This window comes from Amia ocellicauda, chromosome 8 (genome assembly GCF_036373705.1).
Source record: "Amia ocellicauda isolate fAmiCal2 chromosome 8, fAmiCal2.hap1, whole genome shotgun sequence".
In the NCBI taxonomy this organism is placed as follows: domain Eukaryota; kingdom Metazoa; phylum Chordata; class Actinopteri; order Amiiformes; family Amiidae; genus Amia; species Amia ocellicauda.
Window position 1 is genome coordinate 23,395,137 of NC_089857.1, and position 20,334 is coordinate 23,415,470.

A 20,334-nucleotide genomic window follows, 5' to 3' on the forward strand; every position below is an offset into this window, starting at 1 on the left:
GGCAAGTCACAAAATAAATCTAGCAAAAAAAATATATATATATTTTGAATATAACTAGATATAGTTACATTAAGATACATGGGCATATTAAGACATCACCTTTTTTAAATTAACAATAATATTAAAACATTACTGCAAGGCATTATTAAACAATTTGTATCTATTAATACAGCATATTACACAAACCCCGAGCTGCTATTTAGACTAATATAATTGTTATAAATGTACAAAACCTTTAGTAAAATCTAAAATTTCAAACCACTAAATATCAGTAAAAAGCACTGCAAAGCTAATTTGTTTTGTAATTAACAAATAAATACATAAATGGCAAAACTGAACAGAGAGAAGATAACCATATAATTAGAAAATAAAAAACATTTAACATTAAGTCACATTACATTTGCTAAAAATACATGAATACAACAGTATTTACTCTCCTGGTGTGTTACTATTTTTTATATTTAGTTTTTTATGGATATCAGATTACAAACTAATCTGGGCTTTTGAATCAAAAACTAGCTAGTAATACAATACTTAGTGGTTGCATGTATTATGATACTTTGAGTAAATAGTAAAATGACTAACTCTACAGGAAAAATATTTTGAAATGTTAACCATGAGCAATAGTATCTAATTCTGCATTTATTTGACTGTTACATGTGCAGTTCTTTTACCAATACAACAAGTTCATTTTCTCTTTGAAGCTAGGCAACAGCGCCAGGTTAGGTCTGAGGTTGACTGCTGGAACTTCAGCCTTGAAAATAGGGGAAAGGGCACAAACCCCAATTCTGATTTCACAGTAAAAATCTTAACAAATGCCACGTTTTGTACAATTGGTGCAAGTCTGTAGGACGAGATTAAAATAAGAGAAAACGGCACGAGTAAAAGGTATAACCAGAACTGAAGATTGAATCTTCATCTGTTATAAAGCACTGGATTAAAAAAAAATATTACAAAAGCTTTATTATTAGCATTAAATACACTTCCATATGAAAGTATGGAGTTTTTAATGTAATTTGCCACGGGTAAGGGAATTTTTGCTAAAAAAATATTAATAGTATGATACGGTTTTGAATTTGACATTAAGGAGTGGTCAAAGGAGAACAGTTATGTCAGCTCATCTCAGGAAGCAACACATGCCAGACTGACACTTTGAAATCGGGGCAATAAATACATTTTTAACTTTATTTTAATAGTCTCTGTAGATCTATTCGACGTATAAAAGTCTAGTGGATAGTCATTATCCTGGTTCTGTATGAAATGCAGATACATAATGGGACACAGCTGGTTCAGTTCAGAAAAACTGGTGCAACCAAATCATGTGCTGGTGCCACCAGCTGAAAATATCAGTCTAGAACCCTGCAGCTCTCAGAGGAAAGCCAATGAAAAACAAACAAAACAAAACAAAAAAACTGCAGACCATAATGAATAAAACTAGATGGTCCGATTAAGATACATCACCTTTTTTAAATTAACAATAATATTAAAACCAAACAGATCAGATGGAAAATGACTGAAAGGCATTATTAGTCAATTTGTGTCTATTAATATGGCATATATTATAAGCTCCTAGCTGCAGAATCTCAACCCTGCCTCCCTCCATAGAACGATGACAATCAATACAGAATGTGGAGATCATTACATATTGTAATGTATTTAAAGAATAAAGTTTAATTTACTGGTTCACCTATAAAATCAATTTCCACATTATTTTGAGCGTGTCCTCATTTAATTGATGAATGAGGAAGGTAAGTTCACCTAGTCTAGTAACAAAGCCATTGTATTCATTGTATTCAAAATGAAGTAGCCATTTAGCAGAAGTAGCTCTCCAGCAGACATTTCAGGACAAATGACAACAGGTCAGCTTTTTCCAGACAGTGAGAAACTAAATCTGTTATTAGAATACATTTCTATTGTAGATTTTGTGTTTCTTTTTATGTGTTCTCTAAATATAATTAAAAAAATATATTTTTTTGCTTTCAAAATGTTTAATGGTCTAAATCTTTTAGTATCTTAATTGTATTTGTATTTATTTGTGGTTGATCTTGTAAGAATTTATTTAGCATTTTACTTTTATTCCACCATAACTACAGGTCACAATGCTGCAACATCCACACACTTACAAAATAGGGCCATGACAGTAGCTCTGAATGGCCTCCAGTAGCCGTGGGGGCACCACCTCTTTACAGAGATAGTGATGTGCATCTGCAGTTAGCCGGTAATAACCATCAATCAGAGAGACAAAGGACAGGGCCTCGGTTAAAGAAGGGAATTCCAATTCCTGAAGACAAACCGACAAGAGACAAAAAAAAAAGGGGGTTGATACATTAGCAAATACAATTGTCATCTTAGAATCGATATAGGTAATTATACACCTTTTTAAAATAACATTAGCAGTAATAAACTTAGTATAGTGGTAAATACTGTATGAATATGGCCCAAAATCTGATTCTTTCAAAGGTTAAAATTGAGAAAAAGTTAGATGAATTCAGTTGAGTTGATTTTCTTTTAAACTTTAACATGATCAAACTTCAGACAAAATTATGCAAAAAAAAAAAAAAAAAAAAAAAGAAAAGAATAGAGACAAGTCTCTAGAATTCAATGCAAGATGATAATGTAGTGAATTAAGTATCAGGGAGCATGTCAGAGAGCCTGCTGATCACAGTGCAGCTGCAAGGCTCATGGGGTCCATACCAATGTCTTGCTGTCCTGTTTGTTGATGGTGACAATTCGACCCTCAGTAGACCCATCTTTGTTGGCTTGCTTGATGCTGACATCAATAACATCAGGGAAGTCACAGTACGTCTGGAAGTCCTACCCAAGAAAAATCAGAAAAACTAATATAGGAGGTATTCTTTTTGTACACGGTTAAGTCATGGTTACAGTGAATCACAATTCAGTAAGATTGTTCATTCAAAAATAAAACAAGCCATACCGTAGGAGATAAAAAGCCAATGTCCTTGTGTTCCTCTCTCGACCACTGAATGCCATTGTTGCCTGTGATGAGAATGGTGACGTTGCCAGCAGAGGGTTCCTTAACCTTAAAACACTCATAATAGAAGGCTGACTGCAGGACTTCCAGGTTAATAAGGTACTTCAGCTTCAGGTCACGTGCGGTGGCTTTGCATTGGCTGAACTGCTGAATGAACCTGCGAAAACGATAGCGGATTCGCTTCCGTGTCACAATGTCATATTCCTGGATCCTCGCCCTGATGACTACTGGCAAGAAGGACTTATAGCTGGAGAGAGAAAACAGGTGGGATTAGAAGATCAGGGACTGATGCATGCTTTAGAACCATCTATGCTTGTTTGAAAAAAACATTTTTCTGAAATTATTATTCTTGTAAATATTGAAAATCCTTTATATATATATATATATATATAAACCAGAAACAAAAAAATCTGTATTGTCCTGCTAAAGTTTGAATAATACAAAATACTCAGTTGTACTACTCAAATAATGACTTGCTTATTATGTCGTATGTTTGATGAGAATGGAGGTATACTTGCAAACAAGTTGGTATTCTCTAAATATGTTTTAATGAAGACATACATCCAAATTTTAACGAAGTGATGTGGTACAACGGTATACACAGGCTCCCAAGTGGCTACATTGGTTAAAGCTTTGGCTCAGTTTGCCGAGTGAGCTCAATAGTCTTACAGTATATAGGCGGAATCTGTTTAATGTTATTGTGACAGGGGTGGTGTGCACAATTGGCAAAGTAGTTGACTGAGCTTATGTGGGTTTAAGTTAGTCAGGGTTTCCTCTGCTTGCCACAAAATGTAATTTGCTACATAAATGTAACCCTGGTTCTCTGGAGGAAGAAAATTAACACAGATTATGACATCCAACCAGTGTTAACTAATTACCGTTTATGACAGGATGTCAAAGGTCCCTTATATGGACAGCACAGAAAAGTACACCTCTTACCTGCTTTATCTGTGCAGCAGACACAGGATATCCTCTTTTGCTTCAAACCGGAAAACAACAAAACCGCTGATTGGTGGCTATTTTACATCAGAGAACCAGGGTTGATATTTCTTACAGTTCTTGAAAATAGCCAGCAAAATGGTAGACAATACCCTAGCAGTCGCAAGTGAGGAAAACAGCAGCAGGAGCTACATCAGAATTTCAGCAGGGTTTGTTGAATTTGTAAATGACAGTAATGCAAAAATGCATTTTCCATGCTACATATAAACACAGAAATGCTCGAGATTTTTTTTTTTTTTATATTTACAAGGGTGTAGGAGGGGCAGGGTGCGAAACGAATGCATAATGCTGGCATCACATGAGTGGTGGTGGGGTATTCTAGTCTGGCCCACAGTAAAAAATAACTGGGGACCCCTGCTCTAGAGCCATCTCCAGGGCAGGCTGCTGGGGGGCCTGGGAGACTTTGCAAGACACGGCTGTTCAAGCACAGTTTGGGGGGGAAGGCACCATGGTGGATTTTGTGAATGAGAACAAAGATCTCACTATTTACTACAGTGATATTGGCAGGGGCTCTCTTATCTTGGAAATGTACAGCACAAGCACGAGCATCTGCAGGTCCTTGGCGGAGGAGAGCAGTTCACAGCAACGTTCTCTCTTTAAAACTGGAGCAGAACTAGTGGGAGATACTGTTTGTAGGGCAGCCTTCGCATGTTCTGGCATTTAACAGTATGTATGTGGCCAGTAATGCAGGCAGGCTGCAGAGGAGGAGGAATAAAGCAACCAAATAAGCTTAGAAGGAGCAAAACTGCTTCAATGGGTTATACAAGAAGATTTCGATCGAATGAAGAAAGGAGAATCGACTACACATGGAAAAGGTAAAGACACAAAAACAAAAAAATAACTTATCAACATTGGTTAGTAGTAAAAATACTGATCCTGGACTATGCTACACAGATAAAATGTGAAGAGGTGGACTTTGCTGTACTCACACACAGGGGCTTAAGTCAGATTTGTCATAAAAGTTCACTACGTAAGCATTTGTCTCACGGCACAACCGGTATCCTGGGTACCTGTGTACTCGAAGTGTTATTAGTAGGGCCCGACAGATATATTGTAGCACCATTATCATCAGCCGATATTTACCTTTTACAGAAATATCTGTATCGGCACATATTCCTCCGATAATGCACAGATATTTTCTCAAACTATTTTTTCAAATTACCATAAAATTGTTAGTCAGACTTCAGACAATAAATACATGTTTATTTGGCTTTACAGTCGTTATTATAATTATTTAACATAATTATTTAACATAGTTATGGTGCTTTAGTTTGCACTGGAAGCTTCCGTCTCCACAGTGATTCTCAGCGCACTGGCGCAGCGCACACTACTGAGAAACATAGGGCTCATAAACCAATAAACAGGTGTTTTATTAAAACCTTCATAACCAATAGAAAGTGTTTTTGAAAGCCGTGCTGCATTTCAGTATCCATGGTTTTGATGGTTTATTTTTGTCATAACTGAAGATTACTGTGCACTATGGCATAGAGGCACATTTTTAATTAAACATTAATTAAATCGCTTTTCAAAATTCAGAATACGAATTAAAATAAAGAAAAACAAAATGTTTGCTGAAGATGTTGACTTGGATATCAGCAAACAAAAATGGTCTTCAAATGACATGCAAGCTCAGATCACAGTAAAACATCTAAAGAAAATGTGTGAAAAACGCATCTCTCAATGTTGGATAAAACTGAAACTATACAACTTTCAAATCCTACATTGTGTTTTGGCTATGATTCGTTTGGCAATACGTTTAACATATGTATTAAGTAAGTTACACTTTCAAGGGCATTTATAAATATTTTTTTTTTAAACAAATGCAGCTGTGCTGTGCTGCCTGCACTAGTATAACCTGCCCCTGTTGGATCAGCAGTATTGAGCACTGAGGAAGACTTGTGAACCTGACGCATGTAAAATGCAAATACAAGCCAGACCGGCACTATCATATTATTTGCTTTAATGTATAGAACATGCACATTTATATATTTGTGTGTGAAATTGCTCAGACAGCTTGGTATTTGTTCTAATGTATAGAACATGCATTTGTTTATATTTTTCCTTTATTTTCCCTTATTCTGACTTATTTTTACAATGTTTGATTTGTGGTTGTTATTTATGATGAAAATTAATGTAAAATGTAAAAATCCTGCCTTCAGTGCATAATTTACACAATTTCTCTCTGACTGGGTGAGATTTGAGGGATCAATGCAAAAAAAAAAAATCTGTTTTGCATGCTAAACAAAAAAAATATATATATACACATCAGCATATATATTGTTAATCGGGAAATTTAGCTTAACAATTAACGGTATCAGACCCAAAAAACCTGTATTGGTTTTATCTAGTGTATTTTGTATGTAGTTATTAGACATATCAGTGCCCATGAAAATGCAATAACTCCTCTGTTAGCACTGTGGATTTGCTATGTGAATTCAAGCAGTGAATGGCAAGGCAAGTGTGTGAATTGGAGGATGCATGTCATCTGCTTACTTACCTCCCATGTTAAGCAAAAGACTAATTAACAACTGCCGATTCCAGAATTGGATATACAAGAAATAGAACATTATAATTATGATTATGAAATGAGTCAAATTACATTGAATTTGGCATAGTAGGGGCAGATGGAAGGATGAAAGTATTATCTTGCCTCACCTCATGGCATTGTAGACATCTAGAGGAGACTGGTCACTTTCCTTGGCTATTCTCATCATGTCCAGGACAGCCATCCCAAGGCACTCCTCCTGGGCTTCATGGCTAATGGGTATTTTGATTGAGCTATTTACAAAATCACACCGCCACTAAAAAGAGAGGAAAAAAACAAAACAGAATGAGCTCAAACATTCATATCGAAGAGAGCTCTTCAACTCAAAAGTAGGCTGAGAGAAAATATTCCATACAACACTCAAGTGATATCCTGAACCATTTTCTGGCATGAGCCTTGACACCCCCTGCTCGGTCTTGCTCCTGATACAAATGCATCATCAGGCTTTATCCATTTTTTTGGGCTCTTTTTTCCAATTGGTATACAGATTAGTAAGTGTAATCCCTGATTTAAATGTCAATGCCTTTACAATTCAAATTAACTTTAATATCATGTCCTGTAGGCCTGTGCGATATGATATACATCGTGTGACGTCTATCGTTTCATATTATACTCTATCGATTATTTTGTTGTGTCGCAAACCCCACTCTTTACGGCAATATTTTTTGTCATTTGGATGACGCTTTGCTTTCTTCACAGTTCTTCCACACGTGCCGGATGCGGCAAGAAATGTGCATCAGAAACACAAACGGACATGGAGGAGAGCGAACTGGACACAGAATAACGAAAATAACCAAAAGATACTTTAAAGCACAAGCACACACGTTCCGCCTTGCTATCGTCGCCGGGCTAGACTCGATTTGCAAGCACCCCGACAATACGCGATGGCACCCCCCACCCCCGCTAATTTAGATGTATATAATTTGTATAAAATTAAAGAATAATAAAGTTTGTTTGCATTTTAATAAATTGGAAAGCAATGCAAACAAATGCAGAAAGTATCATTTTCTTTTTATTAAGATGGTGAAGTGGTACAACAGTTTTATTATTACTATAATAACTATTTTGTATTAACATGTGCTGTACCGGTATGTAGAATTGAAACGTGACAGTAAGAGAAGAAATGTACCTGTCTATCAGATGTAAAATGCGCCACTATAAACCCGGCTGTGGTAAATATAACTGAATTTATACCATTTTACAGCACGTGTTGCATGATTACTATTACTTGCGTTACAGTTGTTATGTGACAGTAAATCATACTGTGTATATGTACAACGATCTGCCATAACATTATGACCACCTGCCTAATATTTTGTAGGTCGCCCTTTTGCCGCCAAAACAGCCCTGACCCGTCGAGGCATGGACTCCACTAGACCTCTGAAGGTGTGCTGTGGTATCTGGCACCAAGACGGTAGCAGCAGATCCTTTAAGTCCTGTAAGTTGCGAGGTGGGGCCTCCATGGATCGGACTTGTTTGTCCAGCACATCCCACAGATGCTCGATTGGATTGAGATCTGGGGAATTTGGAGGCCAAGTCAACACCTTGAACTCGTGATTCATCAGACCAGGCCACCTTCTTCCATTGCTCCATGGTCCAGTTCTGATGCTCACGTGCCCATTGTAGGTGCTTTCGGCAGTAGACAGGGGTCAGCATGGGCACCCTCACTGGTCTGCGTCTACGCAGCCCCATACGCAACAAACTGCAATGCACTGTGTGTTCTGACACCTTTCTATCAGAACCAGCATTCACTTTTTCAGCAATTTGAGCTACAGTAGCTCGTCTGTTGGATCAGACCACACGGGACAGCCTTCGCTCTCCACATGTATCAATGAGCCTTGGCCGCCCATGACCCTGTCGCCGGTTCACCGCTTTTCCTCCGTTGGACCACTTTTGGTAGGTACTGATCACTGCAGACCGGGAACACCCCACAAGAGCTGCAGTTTTGGAGATGCTCTGATCCAGTTGTCTAGCCATCACAATTTGGCCCTTGTCAAAGTCGCTCAGATCCTTACGCTTGCCCATTTTTCCTGTTTCTATCACCTCAACTTTGAGGACAAAATGTTCACTTGCTGCCTAATATATCCCACCCACTGACAGGTGCCATGATAACGACATTATCAGTGTTATTCACTTCACCTGTCAGTGGTCATAATGTTATGGCTGATCGGTGTATATATATATTGCACTTATGTTGTAAGTTGCCCTAGATAAGGGCGTTTGCCAAGAAATAAAAATAATTATAATAATATTATATATATATCCCATAACACACGTAATAGTAATCACACAAAACTTGCGCTTTAATGTGTTGCATTCTGCATACATTTACTATGACAGCCTACATGTGGTATTTGTTAGTTTTGCATATTTAATGATTAACAAAATACTTGTAGTTTGAATGTCTTTGGTCTTATTTTGTAACTTGAACAAGAAATAGAGATATATATCGTATATCGCCCAAACTTCTAAAAATAGAGATTATTTTTAAGTCATAATCGCCCAGCCCTAACATCCTGTCTCAAAGTGTCCGGACATATTATATAATTAAATAAATACACAGAAGCAATATAGAAATTTTACCTTTAACATCCCCATGAAATCATAGCATCTTATACTGTATCTCAATATCCAACATTGCCTATAAAATACAAAGTTAATGTCCTGAGGTCTCCTGAGTAGCTTCATCAGAAAGAAAATGAACTTAGCCTCACCTGAGCAAAGAGGTAAGCCATTACAGAATCGTCAAGGACCGGACTCTCTGAACCCTTTGTGACTCCGTATCGATATGCTCTGGGGTGTTTATTGCTGTACCAGCCTGGGAAATAATACCTGGTTAGAGAGAAGGGACACAAAGTGAAAGGCAGCTGTAGTCAATCTATCAGAGACTGGCCAACAAATATTATACCTATATTGTAGGGCTACTACGATTAATCAGGTCTATTATTCAACTAATGAATTGAACAACGATCAATATTCTCTGAATTTAATCAAGCACATTTTTTTTTCCCCCCTTCATTATAATGACTGGCGATTATATGGTTAACACTAGAAGCAACGATAGCTCTTTAAATGCTTCAAATGATTGAATAAAACTAGCACAAATGTAGTTTTAAAATGGAAATATTAACAAACAGGATTCATACATATTTTCAAAAGTCAAATTCAAGCACTTTTCAAGTACTTTCAAGATGCACGGTCAAAGCTTTTCCAGCACCTCGCAGCCTTGGTAAACTAAACCTTCTCATCTAATACCTCGGTTCCACTGGTTTAGAGTCCAGAGCTGTGTGTAAAGCAGCCGCTGTGATCCGTCCTCTGATGAGCAGCAGCGGCTGTGGGTTTGCTTTGACAGAGATCAACACTGCGGGCGACACAGCCTGACGAGAGAGGACTTTGTGTCTGTTTTATTCTTTCTGCTTTACATGGCTGTAAACAGTGTAATAAATACACGTTTCTGTTCAGAGATGTTAGGAAGAGCTGAACGTGTAGAGACGCATTATATTCAGACAAGCACGTCCCATAAGAATACGTTTCCATGTGCAACAATAATACTAAATAGCGAATATGTTTTGTTATTATTATCTTCATCATTTGTGCTAGTATATATGTATTTTAAACAGCACAGCGTGACTCCCTTTATTTATTACTCTTACTACAGATTTGCAAACAATACTTTTTGCCGTATTATTTATAATGTACTTATCAGACGTCCTTAACCAGGGCAAGTTACAGTTGCAACAAAATATACGTTTCACAATTAATCATCCAGATACAATATAGCAGGTTATAATTGAACTAAAGTGTGCGCGTCTCAGTCATGACGTTTATGGCCACATTTATTAAACCAGTCCGTAATGTTTTAGAGGAAACCAAGATCTGCTATATTTATTTATTCATTCATGTATCTTGTCAATGGACACGTTAACTGAATCGTGTTCCTTCACACTGACTGTCTCTGGATTGTCCTGCACACATTCACTCAACACAGCCTGAACACCGGCCAGCTGTCATTCAATATTAATACCATCGGCTGCTGATGCGATTATTATCCTTCAGTGTCTCAGTCAAACTCACTCCCTCTGATAGTGACTCGTGTCCTCAGTGGACGGACGTTAAGGACGAGTCCAGCAGCCGCCAGTTAACCAACACTAAACTCCGCGCGTCCGGACGCTCAGCCAGTGGAAACGGGGCATATAGACGCGTCCGTAACGTCCGTCCGACAGCAGCTTTTACCGTGCAGGATGTATGACCTCACTTACTGTACTTGCCTGTGTAAATTGTAAATTGGAAGTTGTAAAATGTATTATATTTTGAATTGCTATGTTTTATGTAAATTCAATTTGTAATGTTTGACGCCTTAACTGTATTTTTGCACTTATGTTGTAAGGATAAGGGCGTCTGCCAAGAAATAAAAATAATAATAAATAATAATGATATATATATGTAAATACCTTGTACTGGACAAATTATTTTGTTTTTGCTAGGGTTAAGCGATTTTAGGGTTTACCTAATTTTAGAAACAGTTTAGTTTGTTTTTGCGGTTGTTCTGCCAGTATGCTTATTGCTTTGCTAGTCTGAAAAATCATATTCTATCGATCAACTGAATTTACCACAGGTTGACTCCAATCAAGTTGTAGAAACATCTCAAGGATGATCAGTGGAAACAGGATGCACCTGAGCTCAATTTTGAGTGTCATGGCAAAGACTGTGAATACTTATGTACATGTGCTTTTGTTGTTTTTTTATTTTTAATAAATTTGCAAAGATTTCAAACAAACACGCTGTAATTATGGGGTATTGTTTGTAGAATTTTGAGGAAAATAATTTAATCTATTTTAGAATAAAACTGTAACATAACAAAATGTGGAAAAAGTGAAGTGCTGTGAATTCTTTCCGGATGCACTGTAAATAAGCACTGTTTTTAATAAAACTCATCACTGCACAGTCAAAACAATTAGACGGGTGTTTATTTGCAGTATAATCACTCAATCTGACTACAGTTTTAAGAAGACACTATAATGCTATACAATGTGTGTGCTTTTCAAGCCCATGAAAGACTAGATTGTAGGCAAGGTAGAGATTGCGACTTGAACTTCATTTGCGTTTATGCAGCTAAAAACGCCGTAGGCATATTTTATACATACATTTACCATCTACCAATTAATCAACTAATTGCCATTGAACAACCACTTTTTTTTTTTGTTTTTTTTTTTTTTTTTTAAATCGACTGACAGCCCTACTATACTGATGTAGTAATGAGCTGTTGATCAAGGCTCCATTATTTTGATAACATTGTTTAAGTTTTTAAATCTGAAAATTTACAAGAATGGTTTTAGCAGTAAACAATTCAGTTAGGCCAATCTATTATGCAGACTTCATGCTATTAAAACACAAAAAATGTATTGCACGAACTATTTAGCAAAAAGGTAATATAGTACGAACATTTAAAAACAATAGTAGGCTACAGTAAGGGACAGCCTAAAGGCTGAAAGTGACAATGAAGATCTGGGAATAACAACAGAAGCCTGAGTCCAACCTTTGACACATTTAAAAAACTTTAATAGTGGAAGAGTACAACAGAGAAAGGATATGTATTTGCCTGTGAGCTTTGCAATCTAAAGAAAAATACCAAAACTATGAACGCATTATGTTGCGATAACTCATTCACTGCCCAAATGCTTTACACTGTACCTCCAGCCGGCCCAAGCAAGATGGCCGGCAACATTATCAATTCTGAGCTGCAAAAGGTAGCTGCTCTCTTCCTGTCCTTTCTTCCTCCCATGTAAAGATTATAATCCTCTACACACTTTTTTTTTTTTTTTTTTTTAACTACTCGAAACCCTTCTGTTCCTGTGCTGCAGATTCTTTTTGAAATGTCTGTGGTCATGCACAGCGGAAAGCAACGTTACTGTGCCTGCATCTTTTAAACAAGTTGCTATTAAAAAAGTGAAGAAAGCCACAAGCACCATTGTTTTTGTTTTAAATGTCAGCCTTTCCCAGAGCTTTTGCACGGCAACACTGTGTCCAATTCTGACATCTTTGTCATATGAGTATACTCCCCCAGTATAAACATTCCAAGTGTATGTGTAATTTGTGAGGGCATGGGTCAACAATTTATTTTTATTTTTTATTATACAATGGTGTCGCTTGTTGGGAATAAATTGCCGAATAGAGACTCATCCACAGAAAGGTATCATTGACATGTCTACACAGAAGTGCTGAAACCTGGCTGGGACCTCTCAAAACACAGGCTGTTGTCAGCAAAATGGAAAGAAATTGCATAAAACTTGGTAGCTTTTCTGGGCATTATTTCTAAGAAATTAGGAGTTCAGTAATTAAATGTGAATTACTATTTCAGTAAATCAGATAACTGGTTTTACAACCAGACCTATTGAAATTTGACTTTCAAATGGATTTTTTTCCATTTCCTAGCAATCAGTATGTGTCCAGTCATGAAAGCGGGACTGGGGGGGTAAAATTACCACAAGCATGAACCTGCTCGGTGTATCTATGGGTTTCTATAACCATTAATGCAATTACATCTGGTGTAAACACACAAAAAATAATCATATGGGTCGGCACTACTCCATTTTCTTGTTGGCCCTGATCGTGGCGTATTGAAATAAGAGCGGCTGTCTCTCCCCCTGCCTATCAGTTTGAGACACTCCCCCTGACCTGCTTCCTGTGAAGGGGTAGGTTTCATTTCAGAATCGGTGGTTGACGAGTAAATATTGAGCGCGGCGAGGGTGCTGCCAATTTTTGGGGTGCATGTCCCCTAAGCCTAAGGAGCCAGGCATACATTATTGGGTTAATAATTCCAAATAATAAATACTACATTTTTTGTTTGTTTTTTCAGTAGCAGTGCATGGTCTTCTCTACTGTCCACATACCTGATTCTGAAGAGCACAGTTTCACTGGATGCTGCATCTACATGGAAGACATGGTTGGGTGGGTACCAAGTTCGATCATGCTCTCTCATAAGGCCAAACATGTTGAAATAAACTGGGGTGATGCCTGGAATAGACAGATATGTTTTTAAAGAAGGAAAGGAAAATAAATGTATACATTGATTCATTTCTTACATTTTGTGAACATCACAGAAAACAGTCTCGTCTACAACCCAATGTGAACAGTTTGACCCTTTAAAGGACAGACTCGTGCTTAGAGCTATTTATGTATAGTTTAAAATGTTTAATTCTATACATTAACACACAATACTCATATTTACACAGTATTTCTTTTTCAGTGGATAATTCTTTAAAAACAGATTGTCAAATTGTCTTACATACACATGGTTGTTGGTTTGATTGCTGGATGTCTTACATTGCTAGTCAGGCGATATGTATCATTATGGGAACCCATGCCATAGTACCACTACATTATATACTCAATTCTGACAGACATGTATGAAATAGAGAAAGAATACTAGAAGGGTGGCACGGGGGTGCAGTGGTTATCACTACAGGAAAGTAGTTTGTTAAATTAATTGAGAGTGTTTACACAATGTTTTCCAGTTAATTAGCAATAAAATCAAATTTAAACATATGGGGAAAGTATTTTACCATAGTCATAGTAAACGCTTTACTGTTTTAGTGTTTCAAGTATGTTTAACTCACCACTTGCTTTTGCTGCGTCAATGCAGATTTCCTCCACCACATAGTCTCCTGGAATGTAGCTGAGAGTTTTCCCATCTGACCTGTCAGAGCTGTGGTAGAGGCATACCTTCAAGACTGACTCTGCCTGCTTTGGGACATGAAGGCTCCTGTAGACGTCACCGTTCTGGTGAGGCCCGGGGCATGATGGCATATCCATGTCGATCACTGTGACACAGGCCATAAGTCACTAGACGGTCACATCCACCTGTGCAAAGGAGAAGGCAGAGACAAAGCTTGTCAGCAATGTGGACAAATCATTGCCTTCTCAAATCCTTAGAAGCTTTACAATCCTGGAGCTGCAGAGTCATAGATCTGCTGGTTTTCAATTCAGCTGAGTCCTGAATGGCAGGAGTAAATAGTAGATTGATTTGCATATAGAAAGTTAGTAATTCTTACAAGAATGAGTGGGATCGCCAAAGACACCCCAACCGAATCTTTTTGGAAAATTAGTTAGATAATATTTTCGATAAACCCAAAATACAAACGCAATTAAATATTTCAGTCAGAATAACAATATTACAATTAAGATTAACCTTTGTCTTCATTAATATACTCACTAAAACCCCCAAAAAGTACATTAGGCATATACAGTAGTATATTTTTTTTGGACTAATTACTCTTCTTCCTCGTCTATGCGTTTAGTTGTTGCTTTAATAAAAATCAGTTATTTTGTATTTCTTTGAACTTGCATATGTATTCATTTATTCTTACAAAAGTGTGCTCTAAAGCCTAAGGAACATTTATAAGTATAGTTAGTCTGTTGCAACTTTGTGGTCACCAACACCACACTTCAAATTAATCATTAGTACATCAGTGTTTCCAAGGCAGTTTGTAAGAACAGAATTCTGCATAACTATTCTTCATCTTTTACATCAAAAAATAAATACTGCAATGTCAAATCTGACCTAGATTTCAATAAAATAGTCTCCCCCTCCCCCCAATCAGTACTCTCTACCCCCTACCCCCCATCCATCCCTGGATATATTTTGGCCCTCAGCAGACACATGCACTGTTCAAGTGACAACAGTATATAGTTGTCCTGGCTTTTCTGCTCAGCAGGCCCCAGAGGCACAGTGCTAACCACTACTGTTGCTTAATGTGCACAGTATTTAGAATTTAGCTTGGCAGTGCTAAGGCAACAGTCAGATCTGAAGACGAATTACAATAATATGATCATAAATCTGAATTGCCAATAACAAACATCTGTTTCAGGTCACCAGATTAAGTTATGAAATCCTACATCTTTCTCTCAAGCCCTAGGCTTTTAACAATGCAACTGATAGATAATCAATTTACAAGTATTTACATTTCCTAGAATTGTAAGTATCAGAATAAATATTCTACTTCCCCTCCCCATATGCTGGAAGAAGATAGTTTTTCATTCTAATTCCAAGTTACAAATACAGGAAGGTACCCAAGCAAGCAGAAATAGTGATTAATTGCATCAGATAAGTACTCTGGGTATGTTAATCTCACCCTTAGATAAATACAGTGTGACCAAGATGCAAGAAAAAAATAGCACTACCTCATCTTTTATTATTTATTTTGATACTCCCAGTGAAAAGTAGTCAAGATTTTTTTTTTTTTTATTAAATCAACTCAGCTCAACTAATCACTTTGAGGCAAGTGGAGCTTATAGAAAAAAAAAAGACAACAAAAATCCATTATCTGTAAGGCAAAATAAGGCAAACATCAATCAAACATCCTGTTCCTTTGGCAATTTGGTCTTGTACTGTGTTTTTTGAAAATGCAGTCATCAGTTACTGTACTACATGAACTGAACTAAAACAAGTTGTAAAACAAAACGAAAAACCAATAGCAGTCAACAACTAGGCTCATCTTTCAATATTAAAAAATAAAATAAAAAAGTTGAATTGGAATCTTATACAGAAAGGTGTAATAATAGTATTGAATATTAAAAACATGCAAGATGAAGTGCAAGTCTCTCCCTGCTTAATTGTTTTATCATTATTAGCAAAAGAACAAAAGTAATATAATTCACACTTGTTATTCATGCTGCCCCAAATTATGTTTTTTACTCAGGAGCTACATGATAATGGGCCTAATGTTTTGTACACAAACACCTTTACTATTGTATTTGGAACACCTGCTGTATTCAACTAGTAGCAGGTCAACTACAATGTGGAAAAGTGCATTTGAGTCACTTAAAAATGATCAATTATGATAATGACAACATGTGAAGTACTGAAGTGGTGCTCTCCTTGTCCAAGTCTAACTACCAACCCCACAGCACTATACTCCTGTGTACTTAGCTTTTCTTTCTTTCCCTAAAAATCACCATCAAAAGAGTGTACACTTGTTGACAACTTGAATACAACTTGTGGATTCCCTTTCCCAAGTGGTAATTTACCACCATTTAGTGAATGAGGACCAAACTAATAATTCTTAAAACAATGGGAACAATAAATGTTCTGTTCTTTTTATATGTCATACTTAACCCAAGTTAGACCAAAGTGAAAGAAGAAAAAAGTTAACAAAACATAACAATGGATTTCTAAAGGACAATAAAAACAACAACAGTAGGCTTCCCCAGATAAAAGACAGACAAAAGAAGCTATTGAATGGATTACCAAGAAATGAAAAAATACCTAGAAGACAATCATATAAAAGACAGAAATATTAAATCATAAACTTTTATGGAAAACTACTAGGAAATATCCATCCCACCTGTGTCTGTATGAAATCAGTGAATATGCGGGCAGCAATGTGAAATGAGACTTTGCAGCATATTCACACCTCTAGTCTAGCCTGCTTTCCTCATTGAAACATGTTTGCTTGAGCAAACAGATGACACAAATTCCTTCTTGAACTTAAGCCAACCAGTTTCCATGTTCACACATGCAGTAACACCGGCCAAGTTCTCCCTGAAGAGTGACCTGCAAAGAGACCCTGATTTACACTGACTTTTCTGAACTGCACAAGAAAAGTGCCATAAGGTCATGAAAAAAATATACAAGACATCATATGATATATTATGCAATATAATTTAATCAATAGGTTTAAATGTGATTGCATACAATGTCAATAAATCACTTCTGATTACAATGCATGCATACAATTTCAGAGAGGCTGGGTTTCTACCTGTCCCTAGACAAGGCTTGCATTCAATCTACCTTACCTTGGACAGTTTCAAAAGCATTGATTTTCGGAGAGTTAAACTAAGTGGGGCTACTTCTTATTATTCAACATATTGAAAAACATAGGTAACGCTTTTTCTGTCAAATAAGCTGAGATGCGTAATTATGGTTGATTCATTAGGAAGTGCTAAGAGAAAGTGTTATTATAAATGTGACTCCTCTGGCAATTAAATAGGAAAATTATAACACTTTCAGTCATCATTGATATTTGGTTTCCTTTTTATTCAATTTGTGGTTTTGGTATGCATTCTGTTTTACCACCTCAACCAATTGCTGCTGACAATCTATTGTTTACATGTTTCATGGTTGTACTGAAAAACGGTACTTGAGTTTTGAAAACAGTACAATACCAGCATTTTTGAAAGACTTATTATGCGAATGATGATTCCATGTGACTAACAGGCATCGGTCTCTTTAAGAAGAACGAGGACGGCGGTGATGCAGGACGACTGGCTTGTAAAAAGCAAAGACTGAGTGTACTGTGAGCTGCGCAGCAAGAGTGAAGTGTTCAGAGAGTGCAAAGTCGACACATGGATTCTTGTCTTGTTCAGCCACACGTTTTGTTCTTTTGTTTAGAGATTAGAGATGGCAGCCGGACCACCAAAACATATAGCACAATAATGGCATTTGATAGTGTTTCTGATTTTATTTTATAGGAAAAATATTGAAAAGTATCAAGTATCGAAATTCATGACTTGGTACCGAAACCAACATTTTGGTGTCATGACAATAGTAGTTAGAGTTCAGGAGAACAGCCATGTCAGCAAGTAACACATGCCAGACTGACACTTTGATACTCTGCATTAAATTAATTTTGCACTTTATTTAACAGTCTCAGTATATCTATCCAAATCAGTGTATAAAAGATGGCTAGTCATTATCCTGTATGCAATGAACGTACATTATGGGTCACAGCCGGTTTCAGTTTATTATCATTATCATTGTGTGTTGGTGCCAGAAACAGAAAATGTTAGTTGCAGCAGTGCCACTAGTGGAAAAAGTTAGTCTAGAACTGTGTCATATAACATTTTGAAAAAAGCACCAATGAAAACAGTACAGAAACTCAACATAGCCTGTGGGATCTACAGAAAGCTTCACACTGCTTGTTCATTTTTGTGGTTGTTATCATGCATCTGCTTAAAAAACACCCATTGCTCACTGCTTATTTGAGTGATGCAAGTGTCTTCGGGAGGCCCCTATCGCTCAGTCCAGACAGCATCCACTCACCAGAGATATAACTCTAATCCCATTATCTATAGTGGTACACACACTGCAGCAACTTTACACATACACAAACACACATCTACGATACTGTGAAACCACACAAAGGGAACAATAACATGCCATTTAAAAAAGCTGTGAACAACATAGCCTAGATGAAGCTATATGCTAGATGGTTACATACATAAGCATTAAAAATTGTTTTACACACTTCACAGGAGGAATACAATCTAAAAACTAAACTTTTTTCTAAAAAGCAATTAAATTGTTTCTGAAATGTGTACCTGCACCATCATTCTAGGATATCACATAAAAAATACAAATATTGAATTTTGTTTTGGAGGTTGGAGGGTTCTTTAAAAGAAAAGTACATCATTCACAGAATTGTATTTATTTAGAAAATGCATTAATGGTAGAAAAGTAAGTACCAGTCTTATCATTACATAACATTTTTATAAAAGATTTTACACTGAATATTGGCACTGATTATTGATTCAATTAATAATAAAAATGTACATGTAAACAAGATCGATAAAACCCAAATTGTTCATGTTGAAACCTTCTAAACATACAGGTATTTTGACCGACTGACATTTATTAAGTGCGCCTGGCCAAACAAACAAACAAACAAACAAAAAAAGACAACAAAAACAAGCTCTGCCCTCTGCTTATTCGCCATGGCTAAACCCCTTCTGCAAGCAACACCCCCTTGCCTATGCAAATTTATGAAGGAAACCCTAGAGCTAAAAAAAATAATCCTGAGATACAAATGTGTGATATTGTGATCAATATCACATGATATAAAGCATACACCTAAATAAACCTAAAAATAAGCAAATGATAATGACAAAAATCTGAAACTTAAGTCGATAACATGAAGATTGTCCTGCTATCTGCTGTAAGTGTGCATGATTATTGTTTTGCATTCCTGTGGATAATCCCAAATTGGTACTGTATCCTTCAACATTGTCATATCAATATTTGAAGGAGCAAATCATATTTTACAAGTAATGTAAAATATAAATGTAAATGGTATTTGATTCTTTGGACTTTGCCCTTTTCCTTCACACTTGGTTTACTACACTACTTATAGTAAATCAAATGTCTCCTAGCAAAAAGCACACACCGTTAGATCAGAAGTGTAGATACAGTAGTTAATAAGGATAGGGAGTCATGCATTGAGTTAAGTAGTGAAAAACCTGGGTAATGTTATGAAATCATTCATGTCTGTAGATTGTTTTAATAGACAGTGACTATGACCTCTTGATATAAATATTGCAGAAGAGGGGCCTAATATTGTGGATCTGAAACACCGCAAAATTATGCAAATATGAATGTACCTTAAAAAACCTTTTGTAGTGATATCCACCAAAAATACACCCCAATGTATTGTACAATTTAGCATTTAGTTGTACTGTCCGTAGGTCTAAATCAGTACTTTTTAAAATCGGTAATGTTTACACAAATGGCCATTGTGACCACCATGATTATTAAAGCCAGCACTTGGGTTTCCCCACAGCTTTGTGTGTACATTTGTGTACCAAACAATGTACACAAAAACACTCAGAGTACAAAGCTCACAGCGAAGGCAGTATGCACCAGGACTAGGGCTGCAGCTATTGATTAATATGATAAATCGATTATTCTATACATAAAATGATCGATTATTTGAATAATCACAACAAAAACATTGTTTTATTATCAATGCATTCTTATGGGGAGATAAGTACAAGGTTTGTTGAACAAAGAAAACAATGCAAATGC

The 20,334-nt window shown here is 36.6% G+C and overlaps 1 protein-coding gene across 1 annotated transcript in view; it reads right to left on the reverse strand.

Annotated features, from left to right (window-relative positions):
* LOC136754685 (tyrosine-protein kinase JAK2) overlaps nucleotides 1–20,334 on the reverse strand; it is a 58,366-nt gene that overhangs the window by 27,002 nt on the left and 11,030 nt on the right. Inside the window, exons 2-8 of the mRNA XM_066710732.1 lie at nucleotides 14,153–14,396; nucleotides 13,427–13,550; nucleotides 9,251–9,368; nucleotides 6,647–6,792; nucleotides 2,936–3,239; nucleotides 2,695–2,814; nucleotides 2,124–2,281 (exon numbers count right to left, since the gene is read on the reverse strand). Coding sequence (XP_066566829.1) covers nucleotides 2,124–2,281; nucleotides 2,695–2,814; nucleotides 2,936–3,239; nucleotides 6,647–6,792; nucleotides 9,251–9,368; nucleotides 13,427–13,550; nucleotides 14,153–14,372 — 1,190 coding nt within the window. The 5' untranslated portion in view covers nucleotides 14,373–14,396. The remainder of the gene's footprint in view (nucleotides 1–2,123; nucleotides 2,282–2,694; nucleotides 2,815–2,935; nucleotides 3,240–6,646; nucleotides 6,793–9,250; nucleotides 9,369–13,426; nucleotides 13,551–14,152; nucleotides 14,397–20,334) is intronic.